Source organism: Sorex araneus, chromosome 3, assembly GCF_027595985.1.
Source record: "Sorex araneus isolate mSorAra2 chromosome 3, mSorAra2.pri, whole genome shotgun sequence".
NCBI lineage: Eukaryota > Metazoa > Chordata > Mammalia > Eulipotyphla > Soricidae > Sorex > Sorex araneus.
Genome location: NC_073304.1, coordinates 30,716,878 through 30,739,360, shown reverse-complemented (window position 1 = coordinate 30,739,360; position 22,483 = coordinate 30,716,878). Strand labels below are relative to the sequence as shown.

Sequence of the window (22,483 nt, the reverse complement as noted above, 5' to 3'; positions counted from 1 at the left end):
CATTTTTTAATTAAAAATATATAGTACATTTGTCATTTCTTGATGAGGCAAAATGGGCAAAGGGGGAGGCATTATAACAACTATGGTTTGACAGAGTCCCTTGTGTGTGACCTTCTCGTGTTCTGGTTGTCTGATTGGCATTGGGTGACTTTAGGATTTAGCTAACAGATGATTTGGGAAACTAAAAAAGTTATTATTGGAGGGGGCAAAATGCTTTAAGGTGCTTTTAATATTTTTCTTTTTGTCCTGAGAGACAGATGTGAGTAATTGGAAAATCAGTGTGGTAATAAAAATGGCTTAAGGTCCTACATTAATTTTTATTAATTATTAGAGCTTTCATGCTTGTAGGAAATAAGTACTCATTCTAGTTCCATTACTTCAGCGTCTGATATCATCCTAGCATTCACTGAGGACGATTTGGTGTAGTAATGGTAGCTATATGCTATTAAAGTGCGTTGCTGGTAGAGTCTTCAGAACTGCATAGTACACAGTGCTACCATTTTACAAAAGGAAGTTGACCAAAGAAAAATCCAGTAGATAGTGGATTGTCTTGACATTAGGATACAGGAGAGGTAATGCAGAGCTCCGAAGGAATACTGTTTGGTTGTTGTATACACCTCATTTTGCTTGTACATAAAGGCTTGTACATAATCTTACTGGGATTTGAGGAAAGCAGAATTAAAAATATGGGAAAGATTGCGTTGACTTTAAAGGTTTCTTGGTCATTTGTATCAAAACCTTGGAACTTAAGAGAATCTGATCTCTTTAAAATAGGAGGCTGATGGGAAGGGAACATATGAGTAGTATACTCCTTAATATAAGTAGATGGACGACACAGCTTATTTAAGACCTTCATGGTGTATCTTAGACTGTCCCAGTCAAGTTGCTCTTGAACCATTGACTGTGGGAACTCAAGGTAGCATAGTGCATGTGCTTGGGAGACCTCGTACAAGTTGTGTTATGTCGTGTATGTTTGCCCTCTTCCCCGTTTCCCTAGTCTGTCCTATTTAGGCAGTGTCATCAAGTAAACACTTTACTGTTGCAAATATTTGCTACACATTAAGGCAATAAATGAGGTTATTTATGTGAAAAGATTCCAGAAGTGTCTGGGGGTTGATTTGAACCAATAAATTAGTGTATGTTTCCAGATCCAAGATATAAAAAATGATAAGGAGGTGACCCTCTGTGATCCTTAAGCAAAGTTTTAGGACCAGCTTTGGCAGGATGGTATAAATTATGTTCTGTATATATATTTTTTCATCTAGTCCTTTAAAGTTTGAGAGTAACATAGTTCAATTCTAGTCCTACCTCCAAAAAGGATAAACTTGTTCTGTTTAATTCCTTTTAACCGATATTGTCACATAGGTAGTAAAAAGATGTAATGAATGAAAGTACTGTTATGATATGTTTGAACAGCATGTTCGGGACCTAAATTGGTCTGATTGATCTTTTAGGTAATGTTTTGGCTATACCCAGCAGTGCCTGTATCACGTGACCAAGTCCTCCTCCTCCTCCTCCCCCCCTCCCCCATCACCAGTTCTATCCCTGAAAGTGTGTATACCCTACCGTTTTTAGCTTCTGTGCCTGGGAGTGGAGTGTGGGGCATTATTTCAAATGGTGCTTAGGGAGGTCATGTAGTGCCAGGGATTGAACCCAGGTTGCCTGCTGTATTCTCTCTTCTTGGGCCTCTTAAACTTATACTGATTTTTATTGTTAGTCCTATGCCATTTGCTAGACTGATGTTTGAAATATCTTGGGATCTCGTATCTAATCCTTTTGATTAGTAGGAAAATTGAGAAAGTAGGATATTTGCAAGTATATTAATCTTTTCAGGGGTGAAGCAGATGGTGGTTGGGATTGTATTTTTCAGTAGTGTCCTTTGATTGCATACGAAGGTGGAACTTACCTGTTGCTTTTGCGTTTACCTTGTCTGCTGCGTATTTGATGCCGAGTTTCTGTTATTAATAATTTTAATTTCCATAATATCAAAAGGTAAGAAATGGGATCCAGGTTCTATTCCCAGTGACACTTAACCTTATAGCTAGTACTGTTCAATGCTGGGGTCCAAGGACACAGTGCTTCTGAATCTTGGTGCTTCGGACCTGGTGGCTTAGGGTGGAATACACACTTTCAGGAATATAATTGATGTTGTGGGGGAAAGGACATGGACATGTGGTACTGGAGATTATGTCCTTGGCTTCAGGATCTGAATCTTTTTGTTGTTTGGGGCCCACACCCACTGGTGCTTCGGAATCGCTCCTAGCATGCTTGGGGGAACCATTGGTGGTACCTGTGATTGAACCTGGGTCAGCAGCTGCAAGGAAAGCATTTTATGCCCCGTACTGTCTCCTGCCCCACCAGGATCTCAAAAACAAAAAGTTTTTTTTTCTGGGAGGGGTGCACACCCACCAGTGCTCAGGTTTTATTGTTGGCGCTGCACTCAGATAATTTCTGGCCATGTTTGGGTGGGGATCCTTATGGGGTTCTGAGGCTAGAACCTGAGCTAAATGTTTGCAAGGCAAATCCACTGCACTGCTGCTCTGGCCCCAGTATCTCATGGTTTGAAATAGCCGAGTCCAGTTCTAAAGCACTCAGCATTTATTTCACTTTTGGGATACAAAAGTTCAAATATGATAAAGGACATTTCAATTTGTAGGGTTAAAAAAAAATGAATAGTCCAGAAGTTGGGTGTCTTTTATAATCCCTTTCAGGCATTGTTCTAGAGATGATGGGGATAAGGCAGTTTTGGTTCTGCCTTTCTGGGCATCTCAGTATGCAGTCCTGTAGTTTGTAAGCGGTGATCAAATTCTGAGGATATTTGGGATAGGTGAGCTTTGGGTTTTTTGTTTGTTTTTTTGTAGACCAATTTCTCTCTTTCAGGCAAGACTTAATATTTCTGATAGTATCTGTTGGAAATGCTGGGGAGAAAGACAGAGGCCCCACTAGACACCATTGGTATTTCATGTCACCATTCTGTTCTCTGTCGTTTTCCCATACTGGCTTTCGGGATTGCCTTCTGGATAGAATTCAGTCCCCTGTGGGAGGCTGGGCTGTGCAGTATGCATATTCCTCTCCTTAGTGTGGGTACCATTTCCCAGAGCTTGAATTGCCTCTCCGGTTGGGGTAGCTGTGTAGATCACTTTCGTTTTATCTGTAATGTAAGAAAGGGTCAAGGGAAAACAACAGTAGTTAATATAAAAATAAAATACCAGTGTGTAATCGTGGGAGTGCTATTTTCCATTTTAGCCTTTTATTCTGAGGAAAGTTGTACTTAAGCATTTTTAATGGTAGTACTAGTAAGAAAAGAGCCTGTAAATTAGAATATGGGCCGATTCCCTCTCCTTTGGCATGTGATACAATGAAGGGAATTGAAATTATATTAATACAGTCAACTAGAGCTTCCTGGCTGCAACAGAGAGGCCAGTAGAGGGGGAAATTGATTTAGAGTGAACTTCTTATGTCTTGGAAACAACTGTATCTCTTAAATGACAAGAGTGGTGAATGCTTAAACATTCCAGTCTTTCCTGGGAGTGAAATTGGAAACCTGGGGACCTGGAGGTTTAGAGATGATTGGCCCTTTGTAAATGGCAATTTCAGTGTCCAACAAATTTCACTTGATTCTAGTATCACACCATATTCTTCACATAACTCTGCTGTAGTAATATTTTTGTTTCTATTTTGGGCCACATCTGGTGATCAGGGGTTACTCCTGGCAGTGTTCTCAAAGGATTATTCTTGGTGTGCTCAGGGGACTATAGGGTGCTGGGGATCAAATCCTGGTCAGTAGCTTGCACGGCAAACACCCTGCCAGCTAAAGGATTGCCCCAGCCCTCCAGTATATTTTGAAAATGGTTCTGAAATATGATCAGATATTTATTGGTGGCTCTTTGACTTCTTGATAACCAAGATTACTATTTCTGAATTTTATTTGCTATTGTAAGTTAATGGATTCTAGCAATTCTTTTTGCTAGAATTAAGTTGCAAATCAATTTAGGATCTAGAAAAAGTCGTTAAGTGACTTCAAATTAAGTCCATGGGAAATAGTTAACAAATTTGAATAAATGACTAAGGGGAATATACTACATGTTATAATGCTGAATTATCTTAAGTTTCCTGGTTTAAAAAAGCGTTCAGTACACTTCGAGGATTTTACCTATTAGTGGACTTAAATTTTCTTTATTGTACAATTGGTTATTGGAATTTTTAAAATTCTGATTATGAGGCTTAATTAATTGCTTTAATAGGTTTTTCCTTAGTTTAGGGGTCAGTGGTGCTGGGGCTCTGACCTGGTTTTAGTCCTGAAGTGTAATGCAAACCTAATGGCATTTTAGGAATAGATCCCTCCGGCACAGCCAATCTCACAACTATCTGGTGTCTATCTTAAATCCTCAGTTAAAGCATCAGAGTTACTTCAGCCCTGTGAACTAGACCCCATACACAACTCATTTGGCCCTTATTTTTTGGTCTTAACTGGATTCATTTTTTTGTTTTTGCTTTTTGGGCCACACCCAGCAGCAATGCTTAGGGGTTGCTCCTGACTCTGCACTAGGGAATCGCTCTTGACAGTGCTTGGGAGACCATAAGGGATGCTGGGGGTTGAATCTGGGTCAGCCATGTGCAAGGCAAATGCCCAACCTGCTGTACTATCATTCTGGCCCCTTACTTGGTTCACTAACTTGGTAAGAGTTGATGTACCAACCAAAAGATTTCTAGCCATTGGCTTGCCTTTAGAATTCAGATCTTTTAAGGGAGTAGAACTTACAGAGGAATGATTGTAGTACTCACCCTTGGAAGGCTTCATTTTCTTATAGCACCTGTAGATGGCAATGAGGAGAAGCCCTTCTGCAAGTTGGAAAATCATATAGAGCAGAGGGAAGAAGAAGAGTGGTCCGATGACCTCAGGCGGAAAGGTCACGTTGAGAATGGTGGAGCAGAGTTGAATGTTTTGGAATCCAGTCTCCATGCTGACAGTGCGCCTGCACCTGTGTAGGTTAAAAAAAAACAACCTGTGTGCCTTCACAGAAGGACATGAAGCATGGCTTTCCTTGGCTCTTCAGAGGCCTACTGAGCAGTCCAGCCCAGGAAGGTGGCTTGTGGACATGATTTCAAGGGAAAAGCTGACACATCTTTTAAAAATGTACTTGAACCTTGTGGATGATGCAGACAGGTAGCTTGATAATCAGGAAGTTTTGTAAAATTTTTGAGTAGCTTAGAAGTCTAAGTATATAAAGTCTTGTAAATGCAAATGTCTTTTGTAGAATTACTAAATTGAAGTTTAGAGAAATTGGTAAGGTATGAAAATAAGATTTAAGCCAGGTTTTACTCACTGTCTTACATGCAGCACAATTAAATCTCAACATAATGCTTGAAAAGCCTGGGGCCCCTATCTTATTGACTAGTTTCTACTTGGAAGTTTTAATGAACATGATGCCTTAATAGTTGATTCTCAGGTTGGAGAGAGAGTATAGGGGTATTGTCTACTCTGATTTGATTCTTGGTACTAGGTATGGTCCAGCCCTTCTCCCACCTCCAAATATGATTCTGTCCCATTACCTAGTTTGAAAACACATCTTTATTTGCTTTATTTTATTTCATTGCTTTTTGGGCCACATCCGGTGATGCACAAGGGTTATTCCTGGCTCATGCACTCAGGAATTACTCTTGGCGGTGCTCGGGGGACCATAAGGGATGCTGGAACTGAACCCAGTCGGCCATGTGCAAGGCAAATGCCCTACCCGCCATGCTATCGCTTTAGCCTCTTGCTTTCTGTTTTATGGATTAAAGAATGGAGTGCTTTTACTTGATGAGTATATGTGTTATGAAGATACTGAAGGGATTGGAGAGAGAGTACAGGCTTAAGGTGCTTTGCCTTGCACATGAATACGGTTCCCTGAGCCTACCAAGTACAGCCCCAATTTGCTGCCTGCGTAACCCATGTCCCCCCCACCCCACCCTGCCATATGATATATTGGTTGGCCCTTATGAAATTGACTGGTCACTGGCAGCCTTATGACTCATCATTGTCAAATAGGTTATATCCTAGGTTACTAGTTTTGTGGGAGTGAATGAAAGGGAGGCTACTGCTTTAGACTCCTGCATACAATGGCTGAAAAGTGAAAATGTTCTTGAATTCTATTCTTAATAGATAAAGTTCCCAAACTGGTTCTCAGACTGGTTCTCCTTCACTTGTGAATTGGGTTAAAATTATGGCAGAAAGCCCCATCTGCTTCAGCTCTAGTGCCCCTTGGCTGAGCTGACATGGAGGTACTCTTGTCAAGACTAAAGTCTCAGTAGAGGAGGTAAAGTGAGAAAATGGCACCAACACTGTCGGGTGACATGACGGTTGCATCGTGACATGGAGCTGCTTAAATGTTATGTGCATTTCTAGGGAATTGGACCAGACTTGGAATTGAGGCTTTAAAGAAGCACTTTGTATGATTTGGTTATCGTTCCACTCAATATCTTTCCTGCCAAGTATATCTCTCAGTCCAAAGCTCCTTGTTTAGTTGGTGCATTTAAACAAGTTGTTAGGAAAATAGCTTCACATCTGACTTTCACATCGCTTTTCAGGAGAAACCAGGGCCAAGATAAGGACCCAGGGACAAGGGAATAGGAAGTAGTAACACGCACCGTTCTTTGAGACGGAAGAGAGCAGAGAGAATGTAGCCCAGCAGGAAGCCAGTGAAGGGCATTATGGAGGAGATTGCCACCATGTGTGGTGTCATGATAAAGATGATGCTGTTGCCCACATTAATGACAGAGAGCACTATGACAGCCACACTAAGCAGAATCGTGATGACCGTCCCTACCTGTGAACGAAGACAGAGAAAAGGCAATTAAACTGGTATATGAAAAAAAAAAATCTGGTGTCACTGGCAATGGAAACGAAAAGCAAGATAACTGGTCTTCAGTTGGAAGCTTGGCACTGGGGAGGAGTGAGGGTTTTAAGTTAGGGAAGGGGGAGGGGAAAGTGCCTGCCACAGAAGCAGGTGGGGGAATGGAGGTGGGCAGGAATGGGGGACATTGGGGAAGGCTAGTGGGCACTGGTGAAGTGACTGGTGTTGGAACAATATACGCCTGAAACAGTATCTTTGTAACTTTGTAATTCATCTGATTCAATTAAAAACATTTAAAGGTAAAGGATGCCTAATCTAAAAATAAAACCTGGTATCTTCGGGACTGAAGAGATGGTGTAGTGGCCTTGCCTTGCATGTGACCCAGCTTGAGTCCCCCAGCACCTCATGGTTCCATGAGCCCTGCCAGGAGTGATTCTAGAGATCAGATCTAGGAATAGGCCCTGAGAATATCCAGGTGTGACCCCCCCCACCCCACTTTTTCTTTTTTAAAACCTGGTATCTCGAATAGTGGCTAAATGGGGGCTAAAAACAGCTGGTTACTATCAACTTGGCAAAGCAGCTTCTTGACGTCGCTAGATAGCACATTTACTTTGAAGTGCTATAGCTCTGGATCTCAAGTCCTACGACAATGTGAATTTTATAATTAAAAATTCAGTGATCTTGAAAACCTGCATGTATATTCCTACAGTGTTGTCACGGCTGTTTTGGAACTCAGTTATTAAGATGTCATTCTTAAAACCCATTGCAGCTAGGAACTTCTATTTTAGAATAAATTTTACATTTAGAAGCTGCTAAGAGTCATTTGACATGAAACTGGTAAACATGAGTGTTCAAATCAGAATGGGTATAGAGATACATGTGGGGTTTTAGGTTTTAGGTGTGTAATGATAAGTAGCTGGAAAAGGAAGAGCTTACTCTTTTGTAGTGACCTGCAAATTGGGTATGAAGGGAGGAAGTACTTAAGAGTTTTAGAAGTATTTGTGGGTAATAAGGACATCAGAAAAAGTGCAGGTCTGTTTTGCCCCAGTTAAGTGTAAAAGCAAAATATATTGCCTTAGATATTTAATATTTAACAAAACAAGCTTTTTTTTTTTTTTTTTTAAATACAGGGACCTCACCTGGCAGTGCTCAGGACTAGCACTTGGCTCTGGCCTTAATCAGATAGGTAATGACCACATTCATCTCCTGTAGGCAGTTTGCAGAACTGCAGACAGGGAAATGAGCAGAGGTGAATTTAAAAAAAAAACAAAAACGCAGAGAGGGCTGGGACAATGTGCAGTGGTTAGAGCATTTGCTTTGCATGTAGCTGTCCTGGCTTTGATCCCTGGGATCCCATACAGTTCCCTGGGCACTGCTAGGAGTGATTTTTGAGTGGAGTAACCCTTGAGCATCGCCAAGTGTGGCCCACAAACCAAAAACAAACCTGAGAGGTGAGAGGTGAGGGGTGGGGGGAAGCGTGGGCAACACTGGTCAGGGAAAGTTTACTGGTGGTAGGATTGGTGTTAGAATGTTATGTATGTCGAACACTCATCTGTCAACTTTGTAAGTCATGGTTCTAATTAAAAAGGGGGATGGTGGGCGGGAGAGCTCTGATGGGTTAAGGTACATGCTCTGCTTGTTGCTGACCCAAGTTTGGTCCCCTGAGCACCATCAGATGCATCCCTGATACTCCTGGGCACTGCTAGCTATGTAATGCAAATTTAATCTTACATTTTAGATAATTACACCTTTCATTTTTTGCATTTTTCACATTGCACCTAACCTTTCAAAACTATTCTATATAGCAATACCATGAAATAAGTACTAGTGAAAACACTTTTTTTTTTTTTTTGATTTTTGGGTCACACCCAGTGATGCACAGGGGTTACTCCTGGCTCTGCACTCAGGAATTATTCCTGGCGGTGCTCAGGGGACCATATGGGGTGCTGGGAATCGAACCTGGGTAGGCTGCGTGCAAAGCAAAAGCAAACGCCCTACCTGCTGTGCTATTGCCCCAGCCCCTGAAAACATTTTTTGCACATACAAAGGAATGTTTCTGACCAAAAAAAGGGCCAAATGATTTTCCTCAAGCTCTGCACGGAGATGGTGGTGGCATTCCTGGCTCTGTGTCCCGAGTTCTTACCTTGATGACGTTACGTACATATTGCGGCCGTTTAGTGTTGATGACAATCCCTATGGTGCAAGGAATGAGAACCACGATCAGTGATGTTATGATGCCTTTGTAGGGCACCTTGCTCGTCATATCCCCATCATAGATCCCCATGGAGTAGACATACAGGAGGAGGGGCATCATGCCCAGGGCACAGAAGGTTGAGCAGGTAGTCATCACAATGCTGGGTGGGAGACAGGAAGAATGGAGAGAAACCATCAGTAAGGGTGTTTGCAGGGTGCCTGCCACGTGCCAGGCACCTCTACCTGGTTTCATCTCCTGAACGTAGCATACTGCTACCTCTGCTGCAGGGAAAGCTGGGGACGAGGAGTTGTGACTTGCCTAGTGTCATGCAGATTCAAATAAGGACAGGCAGGATTCATATTCCGGCCTTTCCAACTGCTTCGGTCCCTGTAGAGGAAGCCATTCTGGTACCCGCTGTAAAGAACTTGCTGTAAGCACTAGTCATCTGCACTGCCCGTTTTAAAGAAATGTACCTGTGTGATCCCTCTCCCTGACTGTTGCTGCCAGCTTCTTGCCCAGTACCTGCTGGAGCCTGGGGGACAGCTGCACACAGCTGCTCTTTCCCACTGAGAAGATAAAAGGGAAAAGCTTTTTCTTCTAAAAAACAAAAAATTTTCTTTTTCTGGGAGTTAGAATGTGAAACATAGACAATCCAGTGTTTGACAGCAGTGACATGGGAAGAGCACTCAGATGCCAACAACATTCAATGAACTAGCAAAGCATATGCAGCAAAGAATTACTGAATGATCCTATCGGTGGAGCAGGAAAGGAGGTAGCAAGAGTCCCCTGCGTGGAGAAACTCAGACTGTGACCATTGACCCGCTGCCTATCTTGAACAATATTCTCCCAGCACCAATAGTCTCACATTCTTTTGGGCTTCCGCCTAAATTACTTCAATTCAGAGAAAATCAGAGCTGAAAAATACTTTCAACAGATTCTTTGTAAAATCTTTTAAAATTAAGACAACCGGACTGGTCAAAGAAAAGAAGAGAGAACGTGCATGAAATCATGAAAATCAAAAAGAACTTTTTTGGGGGCTGGAGAGATACCGTGGGCAGGGTGCTTGCCTTGTACACTGCCAACAGGGTTCGATCCTTGGCACTCCATATGGCCCCTGGAGCCCTGCCAGGAGTGATCTTTGAGTGCAGAGCCAGGAGTAAGTCCTGGACCCTGAGCAACACTAAGTGTGGCCCCCAAAAAACCCAACCCTCCCCCCAAAACTAGTAAGATTTTGAAGTCATAAGAAAACAACAGTTGTTACATTCACATTTTAAAAATTTTAGATTGGGTAATTTCCTAAGAAATACAGTCTATAAAAACTAATTTGAAGCTTTCATGGAAAGCTAAATCAACAATCACTAACAGTAGTTTAAAACCTTTCCAGCAAACCCAAAACTCTATGATTTTACAGTGGAGTTCTATTAAATATTCAGAGCACCCCAATATTCTGCAGAGAATACAAAAAAGGGAAATGTGTGCTGACTATTTACAAATAATTTTAGAGCTAAAACTGCAAGCAGGATTTTAGGAAAAGGGAAAATTAGGGGCAATTGTCACAAACGGGCAAAAATCATAAAATACTGGCAAATGGACTTGGGAATGCTTTTACAAAATAGTGTACCTTGTTTTTTTTCCCCCCAGCAACATAAGGGTTTAAGGTAAAGCATTTTACAAGTAAATTTCTTTTTTTTTTTAATTTTAAATTTTTTATTGAGTCACCACGTGGAAAGTAAATTTCTTTTATAACCACATTTTTTTAAAAAAATGGCAGGAGTGCTGGAGAGATAGTACAATGAGTATGGCATTTATCTTGCATGTGGCCATCCATGGTCCACCTCCAACATCCCATATGGTTCTTCAATATGGCCAGTTCCTGAGTGTGAAGCCAAGAAAAATCCTTGAGCATCACTGATGTGACTCAAATCCCCTCATCCCCCCCCACTTCTGCCCCATAAAAAAATGGCATGATCATCTTATAGACTTATTTAATAAGATTTATTGTTCAGGAACTAAAAACTTGCACTTGAGAGATAGTTCAAAGGGCTGGATCCAGTGCGTTGTATGTGGGAGACTCATTCAATTACTATAGGTTTTTAATATCCTTTTTCAGCTTTAGGAAGTTTTAATCTTCATGGACCCCCAAACCCCACTGAAAATGATCCCTGAGCACCAACCAGATGTGGCCCCTAAACAAAACAAAAGTTTTTACACCAATAGATTAAAAATTCCTGAACTGGAAAAAGGTTATCTATCAAAAAAATCTATAGAAATAGTCAACAGTGAAAAAAATAGAATCACAAAGTTCTTTTAGCAATAGAAATGAAGCAAGGATACCTGTTACCTCTTAGATAATTTTATTTTTACTGGATCTTGAGCCACACCCGGTGGTTCTCAGGGCTTACTCCTGACTACTTAGGGGTCACTCCTGGGAGGGTTCAGGGGCCATGTGGAGTGCTAGGGATCCATATCCTTGTGTGCAAGGCAAGTGCCCTACCCACTATACTATATCTAGCCCTTGTTTTTAAAAAATGGTTTTATTCAGGGGCTGGAGTGATAGCACAGCGTGTAGGGCATTTGCCTTGCATGCGGCCGACCTGGATTCGATTCCCAGCATCCCATATGGTCCCCTGAGCATGGCCAAGGGTAATTCCTGAGTGCAGAGCCAGGAGTGACCCCTGAGCATTGCTGGGTGTGACCCAAAAAGCAAAAAAAAAAAAAAAAGGTTTTATTCAAATGGTATTTGCAATCACAACAAATCAAGAAATTAAAAATATGTGGGGATAGGAAAGGAAGTAAACTTTCATTGTACACCAGTGGTAGGATTGTCCGTAAAGAAAATACATATTGTCCATAAGGAAAAGTAAATTTCCATTATAACAAGTAAATGAAAGAATTCATGAGGTTCTGAATACATTAGCACTATAAAACAAGGCCTGATATACTAAAAAGAAAGCATATAAATAAAAAAAATGAAAACAATAAAGATTTATAAGCGTAGCTAAAAGAGATGCAAGATCCTTATGGAAGAAATGTTACAACTTCACTGAGGTTTAAATAAATACAAAATAAAAAGCTATGCCGTTTTTATGGATGGGAATGCCCAATATTATTAAGATGGTCTTTATCATTTTATTGAAACATTTTGTAGATGAGAGTAATTCCTGAATTCCAATAATCAAGTAAAGAACCAAAAATAGTTAACAGGGTACTTGAAGATGTGGCTCAGGGATTGAGCACTGACCTTGCATGGTGCGGCTAGTTTGATCTCCGGTTCCATCTTTCATTGCCCAGATCAAACCCTGGTGCTATGCCAAAGTGTGTGTAACTGCAGCACGCCCTCACTGGCCTTTCAGACCCTGGCACGACTAATAACTGACCCCTTACTAGTGACATCAGCAAAGAGAAAATATGAAAATAAAGGAATAGGTTGAACGTAGTACTCAAGTGATAAGGGTGCACACTGTTCAGATATAAAAAAGCCTAACGTCCATTGTAGTTGAAAAAAATGTGCCAGGATAGCCAGACCAGATGAAGGCAGGACTTAGCCTACACACTCATGATTATCTGAATTTGAATAATGAGAAAAATGGCATTAAAAGTGATTGAAGAATTTTCTTGATCGATATGGAAAAGATAACTAAATCATATATATATATGATTTAGTTATCTTTATATATATATCTTTATATATATATATCTATATATATATATATCTTTATATATATATATATAAGTTCTTGGGTGACATTGTCCACGTGAAAAGCAAAACCTGAAAGATGCAAAGAAAGTTTAGGGAGAAATCTTTGGTGAGTGAAATATTTCTGAAAGAAATCCCCACAAAACTAAAATCTTCAGGGAAAAATACTGGTCAACCTGACTAAAAATTAAGTCTAAACTTCTTTTGCTTTAGAAGCCTATGTTCTCTCTTGAGCATATTTCTTACCTTCCCTTTTTCTTTACCCACCTTTATTTCCCTATAAACTTGTTATATTTTAAAACATAAGCACTCTCATAAGACATCATTAAGTGGACAGTCAAGCCCCCAAACTTTGATCTGTCATAAACAACTTACAAAGTAACAAAAATTACCACAGTTTCATAGAAAATGGCATATTCTAAAAGGACATGGTATGTTTTTATATTTTATTTATTTATGTTTTGGCCATATCTGGGATTGCTCAGGGTTTACTCCTGGCTGTACACTCAAGAGTTACTTCTGGCATTGCTTAGTGGGCCATATAGGATGCCAGGGATCAAACCAGGTTGGCCACGTGCTAAGCAAATGTTCTACCTGTTGTACTATTTTTCTGGCCCCTAAAAGGATGTATTTTAAAAGAGGACCCCCAAATGACCAATAGACATTTAAGGAGATGCCAGACACGACAAAATGTAAAACCACCGTTACGTTTTAAGATATTCATGAAAACATAGATCTGTAAGCAAATCTAAAAGACTAAAAGCCCCAACAAGGAAAAATCTCAAGTAACAATGGTGGGCCCGGTGTCGAAATACTGAATGTAATCAAAGTAGAGTGAGAGTAATGTGGGCATCATCTGCCACACAGGTAGGGGGAGGGTGTGGGGGCGGGATACTGGGGCTGGTGGTGGTGGTGGGAAATGTGCACTGGTGAAGGGATGGGTGTTTCATCATTGTATGACCGAATCTTAAACCCAAAAGCTTTGTTAACTGCTCTCATGGTGATTCAATAAATAAATTTTAAAAAATAAAATAAAAGCTCGAACAAGTCCAAGCCTGAATGCAAATGTGAAGAAAGTGGGACTTTGAACCCCCTGTTGGAAATGTACAGGCTGACTGGGCAGACTCTCACTTGTGAACCCAGCAAGACACGCCAGCCCCAGGGATGTTTGACAGCAGGAGAATGACTGTTACCTCAGGAAGCCTGTTTATCAAGCGATATGTATGGGATGATTCAAAACATGCAAAACCAACAGTGCATCTTGTCTGTGGACACACACGTAGAACAGGATGCTTGGAAGTATGCTGAGCACCTGGTTCTAGGAGGTGAGACAGGCATGCAGGGGCTTCTGTTTTGCTGTTGTTCCTTTTTTTTTTTTTAGGAGAGAAGCTGTAGATGATATGTGTGTATTTTATTTATTTATTTTGGGGCCACAGCTGGTGATGTTCAGGGGTTACTCCTGACTCTGCCCTCAGGAATTACTCCTGGCAGTGCTCAGGGGACCACATGGGTTGCCAGGGATCAAACGCAGGTCGGCCACATGAAAGGCAAGCGTCTGCCACATGCCCCGTACTATCTGGCACTGTGTGGGCATATTTTGATATCCTTGAGCAAAGGAGTCATGCTTACTTTGGCTTGGCATATCAAGAGTTTTGGAATTTGCTCTGGGACTTGATGTGCCGAGTCAGACCGATGTGTGGGAACTGTGCTCTGACTTCTGGGGCTGTGTACGCTGGTGCACGTGTGCTTACCAGTGATTCCCCAAAGGATCCTGAGGGACCAAGGAGAGAGGTTGGGGCCCGTTCAGAAGCAACGTGGTGGACCTGGTTACCTCGGCAGGTGCAGGGAGGAGAAAGGAGCCTGTTTGGTTTCTGTCCTGCCTTCCTGCTCAGAGCACCGCGTGACCCCTGCTTTGGGCCGTCTGTGTGGCTGCACGAAGGAAGGCTTTTGAGACCCTGTCACTCGGGGCAGTGAAGGCAGGAGCCCAGGCAGCAGCGAGGGGCCCCTCGGAGTCTGGGTTGAGAGGAGACACTTCCGGGAACCCAGGAGTCCCCCCTCTCCTGGCTCGGCTGCCTGCGTCACGGGTGTGGAGTGGGGGCGACGCCTGAGCCGACTCTTGGAATCATGTCTAGACTCTAGCCCCCACAGCTCTGGTCACACTGCTCAGGGCAGGGGCCAAGTGGGGAGCAGGTGAACCTGGGGGGTTACCAGGTACCATCGCTCTCCTGGGTTATCTCAGTCTCCAGTGGGCCAAGCTTAGTTGACTAGGAATTTTCTCTTGCTGTGGGACCCCTGCATTTGGGGGGGAGGTGGTGCCTAGTGGGGTCCTTGGGCAGGAATAATCATTCCTGTCTGCTGTAAGTCCATGGGGGCAGGGGGTAGCTTCTGGAGTGTTAGGGGTTGCCCCCAGACCCTTGAGCCGAGAGGCAGAAGCAGGAGGAGAGAGCTCAGCGCTGCATGTTCACGTTTTCATCAGTTCTGCGGTGCCTGGGTGCCTCGGGGAAGTCTCTGGCTCCAACCCCCCCTGTAGTGGGAGATGGGGGACCTGCTGTTCTCATTACTGCCCCCTGCAGGTGGGAAGGGGACCAGCACCCACCCGCAGCCTGAGGACTTGCGCCTGGCACCTGGACATGCCTTTTGGAACACGCGGCTGTCCTTCCACCTCTACTAGTTGTCAGTATTCCAAAATGTGGAGATTTCATATTCAAACAAAGGGGTGGTGGAATTACAACTTCTAGTGAGAAGCAGGGAACTGTGGTGGGGTTGGGTCCCACAGGACCTGTTCAGGGGGATGTGCTCCTGAGGGGGCAGCCAGTCTCCAGCCGTTTCATGCACGTGTGTGCCTGACGTTTGAGTGAAAAGTGACATCGGAGCATCTGGTCCAAAGCTCAGTTTCTTCATTTTTCAATGGGGTTCTTGGGCCAGAGAGATAGCACAGAGGTTAAGACACTTGCTTTGCATGTGTTTGATCCTGCTTCAATCCCTGCGCCCCTCAGTACTGTTGGACTGTTCTGGGCACCGAGTCAGGAGTAAGCCCTGAGCACTTCCAGATGTGGTCCCCAACCCGCCCCCCCCCCCACATAAAAATACACCATATCCTTTTAGAAGATGCTATTTTCTAAGCAACTGTGGTACTTTTCCTTGTTACTTTGTAAGTTGTTTGTGGCCCCCAAAGCAAAATGTAAATACATTTCAAAAAATTTTTTTAAAGGTTCTCCTTGCAGGCAGTGAAACGAGGATCTCTGCAGATCAAATGCTTGGTGTGATGTCAGGCTGTTTTTGTTCCAAAGGTCAAGGTCTTATTATAATCCATGCCTAGGAACTTCAAGTGAAATTCAGTCAGCCCTGCTAGGAGCACGCCTCCCGATTCCCCCTTCTACCTGGTACATGCTGAGGGCAAGCCTGCCAGTGAGGTCTGCGACAGGGTTTAATGTGCACGGGGAATTTGTCTGGGCAGGACTATTTTGGCAGTAGGTAGAAGTGACAGTCCTCAGGTGCCTGGGTAAAGCGGTTAATCAGAGAACCCGAGGTCTGAGTTGCTGGAACCGCAGTTGCTGTGGGTGGAGAGCCTCAGAAATGCAGGCAAGACTGGAGGGACGTTATGAGCACCTGCAGGCCACCTGGTCGCTCACTTCCGGAGTCCTCTGAGGCCCTCTATGCTGTGTCCCCCTGCTCTGCTGCCTGACACATTCACAGAGCTCTGAGAGCACCCTGGGCGCCTCGTCCCTGTGCTCGGCCGGCGAGCAGGTGCCATCCAGTTTGCGACATGCCTTATCTCCTTCCAGTCTCCTTGCTCTGCAGCCGGAGGGATTAGAGTGTGTCCCTGCTGTGCTGCCTGGCCTCACTCCGCAGGCTGAGTTCTGTGCTCAGCCTCCCTGGAGATGTCAGTCAGCCTCCCCTCCCAGATCACAGGGCTCCGAGTTGGCCACGTGCCCACCGAGCGGGCCGCAGGTCAGGTTCTCCAGAGGCCCCGTTTAAATTGGTACCCCAGGACCATCCTTGGCTCCACCTGAGACTATGCTAGAAGCTGGCGGCGGGTGGGGGAGGGGAGGGGTTCTCCAGGATTCTCCAGAGCAGCTGAGCCCCTTTGACCCAGCGCTTAAACTAAGATAGATGTACCCTGGCTCCTGCCTGCAGCCCAGCACAAACTCCGGGAAGTCAGTGTCAGGCGTTCACCCCTCCCCCGCTCCCTCCCTCTCCGGCTACTGGGCTGTTTGCTGGTGACCAACAAGCCAAACAGCACCTCCCCGCCACCCCCCCAATCCTACCTGAGGTTCATGTCCCCCTTCACGGCCAGACTGAAGATGTTGGACAGGTTGCCCCCCGGGGAGCAGCCGCAGACCAGGATGGCCAGCGCCTCGATGTTGTTCAGCTTGAAGATCCTGCCCAGGGAGAAGGCGGTGAGGGGCATGATGCCGTACTGTGCCACCATGGCGATGATCATCCCCTTGGGCTTCCAGAAGTGTGCCTTGATCTTGCTGTACTCCATGGTGCAGCCCAGCGAGAGCATGATGACGAGCAGCATGATCACCAGGCAGATGCTCAGGGCCAGGTCTGTGGGCCGTTTGCCGAAGTTGGGCGGCAGGGTGAAGTTGAGGGGGTTGGACACGTTGAGGGCCTCCATCATCCTGCTGTGCGGCTGCGATGCAGCCCACCGGAGCGCCTGCTGGCTTCAGCCCCTGCACAGTCCTGGTTGCCGGTGCTGTGCTCAGTTGCCTCTCAGGGCAGAGAGCTTCAGGACAAACCTAGCTCTGGGCAAACAGCTGGATTGTGCAACTGGCTGTGCTGCGTCTCTGGCTGCTGCCCAAAGGGGACAGGGCCCACAGCCTTATCTGTGTCATCTCCCCAACTCCACCTCCAGGCCTTCCGAGGCTATTCTCTCCTGGACCACTTGGCCATTTCTGGGATAAGAAACACAGACTGTGTGTGACCCAAAAAGCAAAAAAAAAAAAAAAAAAAAAAATTCCTGGGGTCAGAGCCATAGTATAGCGGGTAGGGCATTTGCCTTGCACACCGCTGACCCGGGTTCAATTCCCAGCATCTCATATGGTCCCCCAAGCACTGCCAGGAGTGCAAAAGCCAGGAGTAACCCCTGTGCATCTCCGAGTGTGACCCAAAAAGAAAAAAAATTGTGGGCACGGATGTCCTCAGAGGGTGAGTGGGTGGCATCCCTGTGCTAAGGAAGATGGTTCTGAAAGTGAGGCGGCACATCCCAAGGGTCACATGGAGGTCTGTCCCAGACAGCAGCACTGTTCCCACCACATTTCTTCCTATGTAGCTAGAGCAACAATAGAACATTCATTAGATGTGGGGTAGTCATGATATTTCGGGGAGCAGGGAGGACTCGGGGTGATTCCCTGCAGTCAAGGTCCACCCGGGTTCTGACTGTACTTGGTCATATCTGAGGGTTGCTGTAAATTGTCCTGGAGGAGGTGAGTGTTTTTCCTATGCAGAAGTGTTAAATCATCCATTGCTCACTTGGTCCCCCTGGGTCCTCTCCCTGAATCCCACCCCTCCTGCCTGCCATCTTGGAATCTTAAACATTTATTTATTTATTTTTGTCTTTTTGGGTCACACCAGGTGATGTTCAGGGGTTACTCCTGGCTCTGCACTCAGGAATCACTCCTGGCAGTGCTCGGGGGACTATATGGGTTGCTGGGAATCGAACTCAGGTTGGCCGCACGCAAGGCAAATGCCCTACCTGCTGTGCCCCTGTTTGAATTTTCTTGGCTCCAACTGATCTTAGATTTCAATGAGTTTTGGTCTTCACTGTTCTTGCCTTTTGAGATGTTTGACATCTGTAACATACTTCTTCCACGAAATCACTTTAGGTTTCAAAGGAGTGATGGTTCCTACCCAAGAGAATATTCTTCTGATTTTTTTTGGGGGGGGGGTTCTGTGGGGCTGTAGCACAACTGGCCATGCTCAGGAGCTATTCCTGGCTCTTTGTTCAGGAGTGATCCCTAATGGTTCTCTCTCTGGATCGTATGTGGTGTGAACTGGTGTCAACCAGATACCTTATCCCCTGTGCTATCTCTCCAGCCCAAGAGAATATTCTGATACCAAGAAGGTAACTTTCTCTAATCTTAGAACTTCGGTTTTCATCGCTTTTCCATGGCTGCTTCTCTATCTCAGTATGGTCACATTAGTCTCCCGGAGAAGGGCCCCCAGGCTAGTTTGGAGCCCCCGAGCCTGGGGTGAACATTTCTCAGGGTTGCACATTTGGTGAAACAGGTCATTTCTGTACAGAAACTGAAAGGGCAGGACATGGTTGGGGGCACAGGTGACTGCTGAAGCAGTGTGTGTGTAAGAGATAGACTTGGGCGTGAGTGGGCTTTCCCTAAGCAGGACCCTGGAGGCCTCTTTTAGACTCTCGTGTGGATAAGACTGGTGACAGGACCTAGAATGAAAATTCCCAGTTCATTTTTCACTGTTTTGGGCCACACCAGTTCACGCCTGGTGGGCTCAGGGGACTAAGTGAGGTGCTGAGGAATCAAAGCCTAGTAAGTAGGATGCATGCAAGGCAAGCATCCCACCCTCCATACTATCTCTCAGGCCCTAAAAATCTCCAATTCTTTTTTGTTTTGTTTTGTTTTTGATTTTTGGGTCAGACCCAGTGATGCACAGGGGTTACTCCTGGCTCTGCACTCAGCAATCACCCCCGGCGGTGCTTGGGGGACCATATGGAATACTGGGGATTGAACCCAGGTCGGTTGAGTGCAAGGTAAACGCCCTACCCGCTGTGCTATCACTCCGGCTCCCAAATCCCCAATTCAACAGGTTTATTTAAAAGAGAGGACTTGCAATGCAGGAAAGTTCTGCTAAGGCAGACCAGAGGCAAATCCAAAGGCACAGGAGAGAGGCTTGCTCTTATAGGTGAAAAGTGGGCAGTGGAAGTAAGTGACCTTCGCAGTGGAAGTAGGCCTGTGAGAGTCCCCCTATAGGCCACCCGGAATGATTTTAGCTTCCTGATTGAATTCCCAAGCACTGTCTTGGGTTTCAAAGGAGTGGTTATTCCTACCCAAGAGAACATTCTTCTATGTTTTTTCTTTTTTGGGGGGTGGGGGTGCTGTGTGTATGGGGGGAGCACAACTGGCCATGCTCAGCGTCTAGTTCTGTGTTCATGAGGGACCCCTAATGGTTCTCACTGGACCATATGTGGTACCTGCCAGAGGCTGCCCCCCAGGGCTATCCTGAGCACAGCTGCTGAGACTGTGAACTATATCCCCACATGACCCAAAGTCCCCATCCTTTTTTTATTTTTCAATGCTTTGTTTGTTTCTGGGCCACACCTGACAATGCTTAGTTAGGGCTTCTGCTTGGCTCTGAACTCAGGGATCACTCTTGGCAGCGTTCTGGTGACCATATGGGATGCCAGGAAACAAACCTGGGTTGGCTGCAGGCAAGGCAGGTCTTCTTCCTGCTGTAATATCTCTCTGGCTCTGAAGCCCTTTTCCTTTTGAGACCCTTTATTTATTTATTTATTTATTTAACACTTTTTTTTTAATCAGATGAGAGGATAACTACAGACACTTTGGGTTTTGTTTGATATAAACAAAAGGATTAAGACCTATCTAAGAACCAGGGGGAAGTTACATGGCAGGCGATTTATGTGATGGGGAGAAGAGAGAAATGGCAGCCTCCAGAAGGGAGTTTACTGCTTCCCTCTCTACCTGCCCCTGTCACCTGGGTACATGTCTGGGGAAGTTTAGAACTGATGGAGTTTAGGACCTTTGAGGAGCATTTGCAGAGTACAGACACTTCACCAGCCCCACAAGGCAGTTGTCAACCCACATCTGGGTACCACTTGTTCTTCCCAGTGTAGAATATGACCCTCCATCAGATTTCTCAAGGAGCTGCAGAACCATCAGGAGCTAGGAATTGTTGCGAGGAATTTGCAGGAAAAGTTCTTGCCCAGGTCTTCTGAAAGAAGACCTCCCAGAAGACCTTCCCTCAGAGAAAATAACTTCAGGAGGAGACAAATAGTGTCCATTAAAATTAGAAATAGTGTCCATTAAAAATAGTAAATCTGTTTTATTTTAAACATTATAAGGAAAGAGAGTAACTAATGTGATCAAGAGAGAGCAGGGGTTTCTCCTGAAGGGAGAACTGAAAGCACACATCTCAGGTGAGATACAGGACCCACCCCCCATGGGGAAGATGCCTCTTGCCTTTGCAGAGTTGGTTTTATAGGTTTTCTTCCCAACTGCTCCCACCTGGCATTTTCTATCTAGGTAAGTCTCTTGCTATGGTACTGTCAAGGGGAATAGCTTGATTTTCAGTATCTACCTTCACATCCTTATCACAACCCTTTGGTCCTGCTGGAGCTTCTCAGAGTGGGGTCCAGCCTTCTCTGGGCTGCTGTTGGCACCAGTTAGAGTCTTATCAGGCTTAAGTTCCTGTGTCCACAAAGTAGGTCCAGCCTTGATGCTTTTGACTACATTAGGGCTAGTGACACAGTAACTTCTTCAAGACCCAGATTGGCTTTATTACATTCCAAGAAGGAGACCCTTTAAAATAAGGGCTACACCTGGAGAAGCTGAGGTGGGTTGGGGGTGGGGGGGGTAATTTGGGACATAGAACTGAGAGTCTGCTAACTCAACTTGTTCTGTCACCTGAGCTCACTTGCTGGCTCCTGAGAGCCTTCTGCCTGAAATGATTTTTTAATCCTAGGAGAGAGTTTATTTTTATTTTATTATTATTTTTTTTAGTTCATCAGCCTCATGCCCTGAATGATGGGAAATGACAGTATCCTTGCTGCTGTCCGCAGTACCCTTGTGGACTCTAGGAGACCACTGGTCCACAATAGAAAGCAGAAGCAGGTGAGCATGGAGTGCCCACGGGACTGCCACGCACACTAATTTAAGCTGCACACTGCACTGTGCTGGGGACACCGCCCACACGGACATGTGTGCACCATACCTGGAGTCCTGAAGCCCGGGAGGACATTAATTAGTATTTATTTATTTATTTATTTATTTATTTATTTATTTATCGCTTTTTGAGTCACACTTGACGTTGCTCAGGGGTTACTCCTGGCTCTGCACTCAGGAATTACTCCTGGCAGTGCTTGGAGGACCATATGGGATGCTGGGAATCAAACCCAGGTCTGCCGCATGCAAGGCAAATGCCCTACCCGCTGTGCTATCGCTCCAGCCCAAATTGGTCTTTTTAAGAGATTCCTTAATTCAGAGCCAGGAGTAAGCCCTGGCCACCAGTGGGTGTGCTTCCCCTCCAGAAACAAAAACAAAAACAAAAACAAAAACCCAACCGGACAAAAAAACTATCTTATGAATTTGGCCATTTCGTCTCTGGTTCCTTGCTTCCAATTTTGGCCACTCAAGGACAAGCTTTTGTGCACTGCACACAATCACAAAGGGAGACGCAATGGTGCAATCTCAGCAATGATGCCCCTCCTTTCCCAGTTAGGGCAAAGAATCTGGGATGATCGAGGCCGCTAGCATAAGTTCCTCCAAGCAGGAGAAGTAGAAGCTACTTCAGCCACAGCAGCTGCCTGTCACTGTGCATGTTTCTGGGATGTGGCAGGCTCAGCAGGTGACTTTGGCTTTAGGTTCCTCATGCCGTTGCTATCAGCTGGGGGCTGGGGATGAGTCACAGGAAGCTTCTTCACTGCCATGTCCAGTGCTTCCAGTTGTCAGCTATCCCCCCACGCAGCCTTTCTGTGTCCTCAGAGCAGGGTGGTCTCAGGCGATCATACTTCCTATCTGCTGACTGACCCCCCCAGAGGGACTGCGC

General features: G+C 44.9%; 1 protein-coding gene across 1 annotated transcript; it reads right to left on the bottom strand.

Moving 5' to 3' along the window:
- Positions 1-1,780: 1,780 nt before the first annotated feature.
- On the bottom strand, positions 1,781-17,421 carry SLC10A1 (solute carrier family 10 member 1). The gene is given in 6 exon segments (XM_004612415.2): positions 1,781-3,075; positions 3,078-3,151; positions 4,786-4,982; positions 6,631-6,809; positions 8,980-9,190; positions 16,996-17,421. Coding segments are annotated over 6 exon segments (1,068 nt in total). The 5' UTR covers positions 17,355-17,421; the 3' UTR covers positions 1,781-3,027.
- Positions 17,422-22,483: the final 5,062 nt, after the last annotated feature.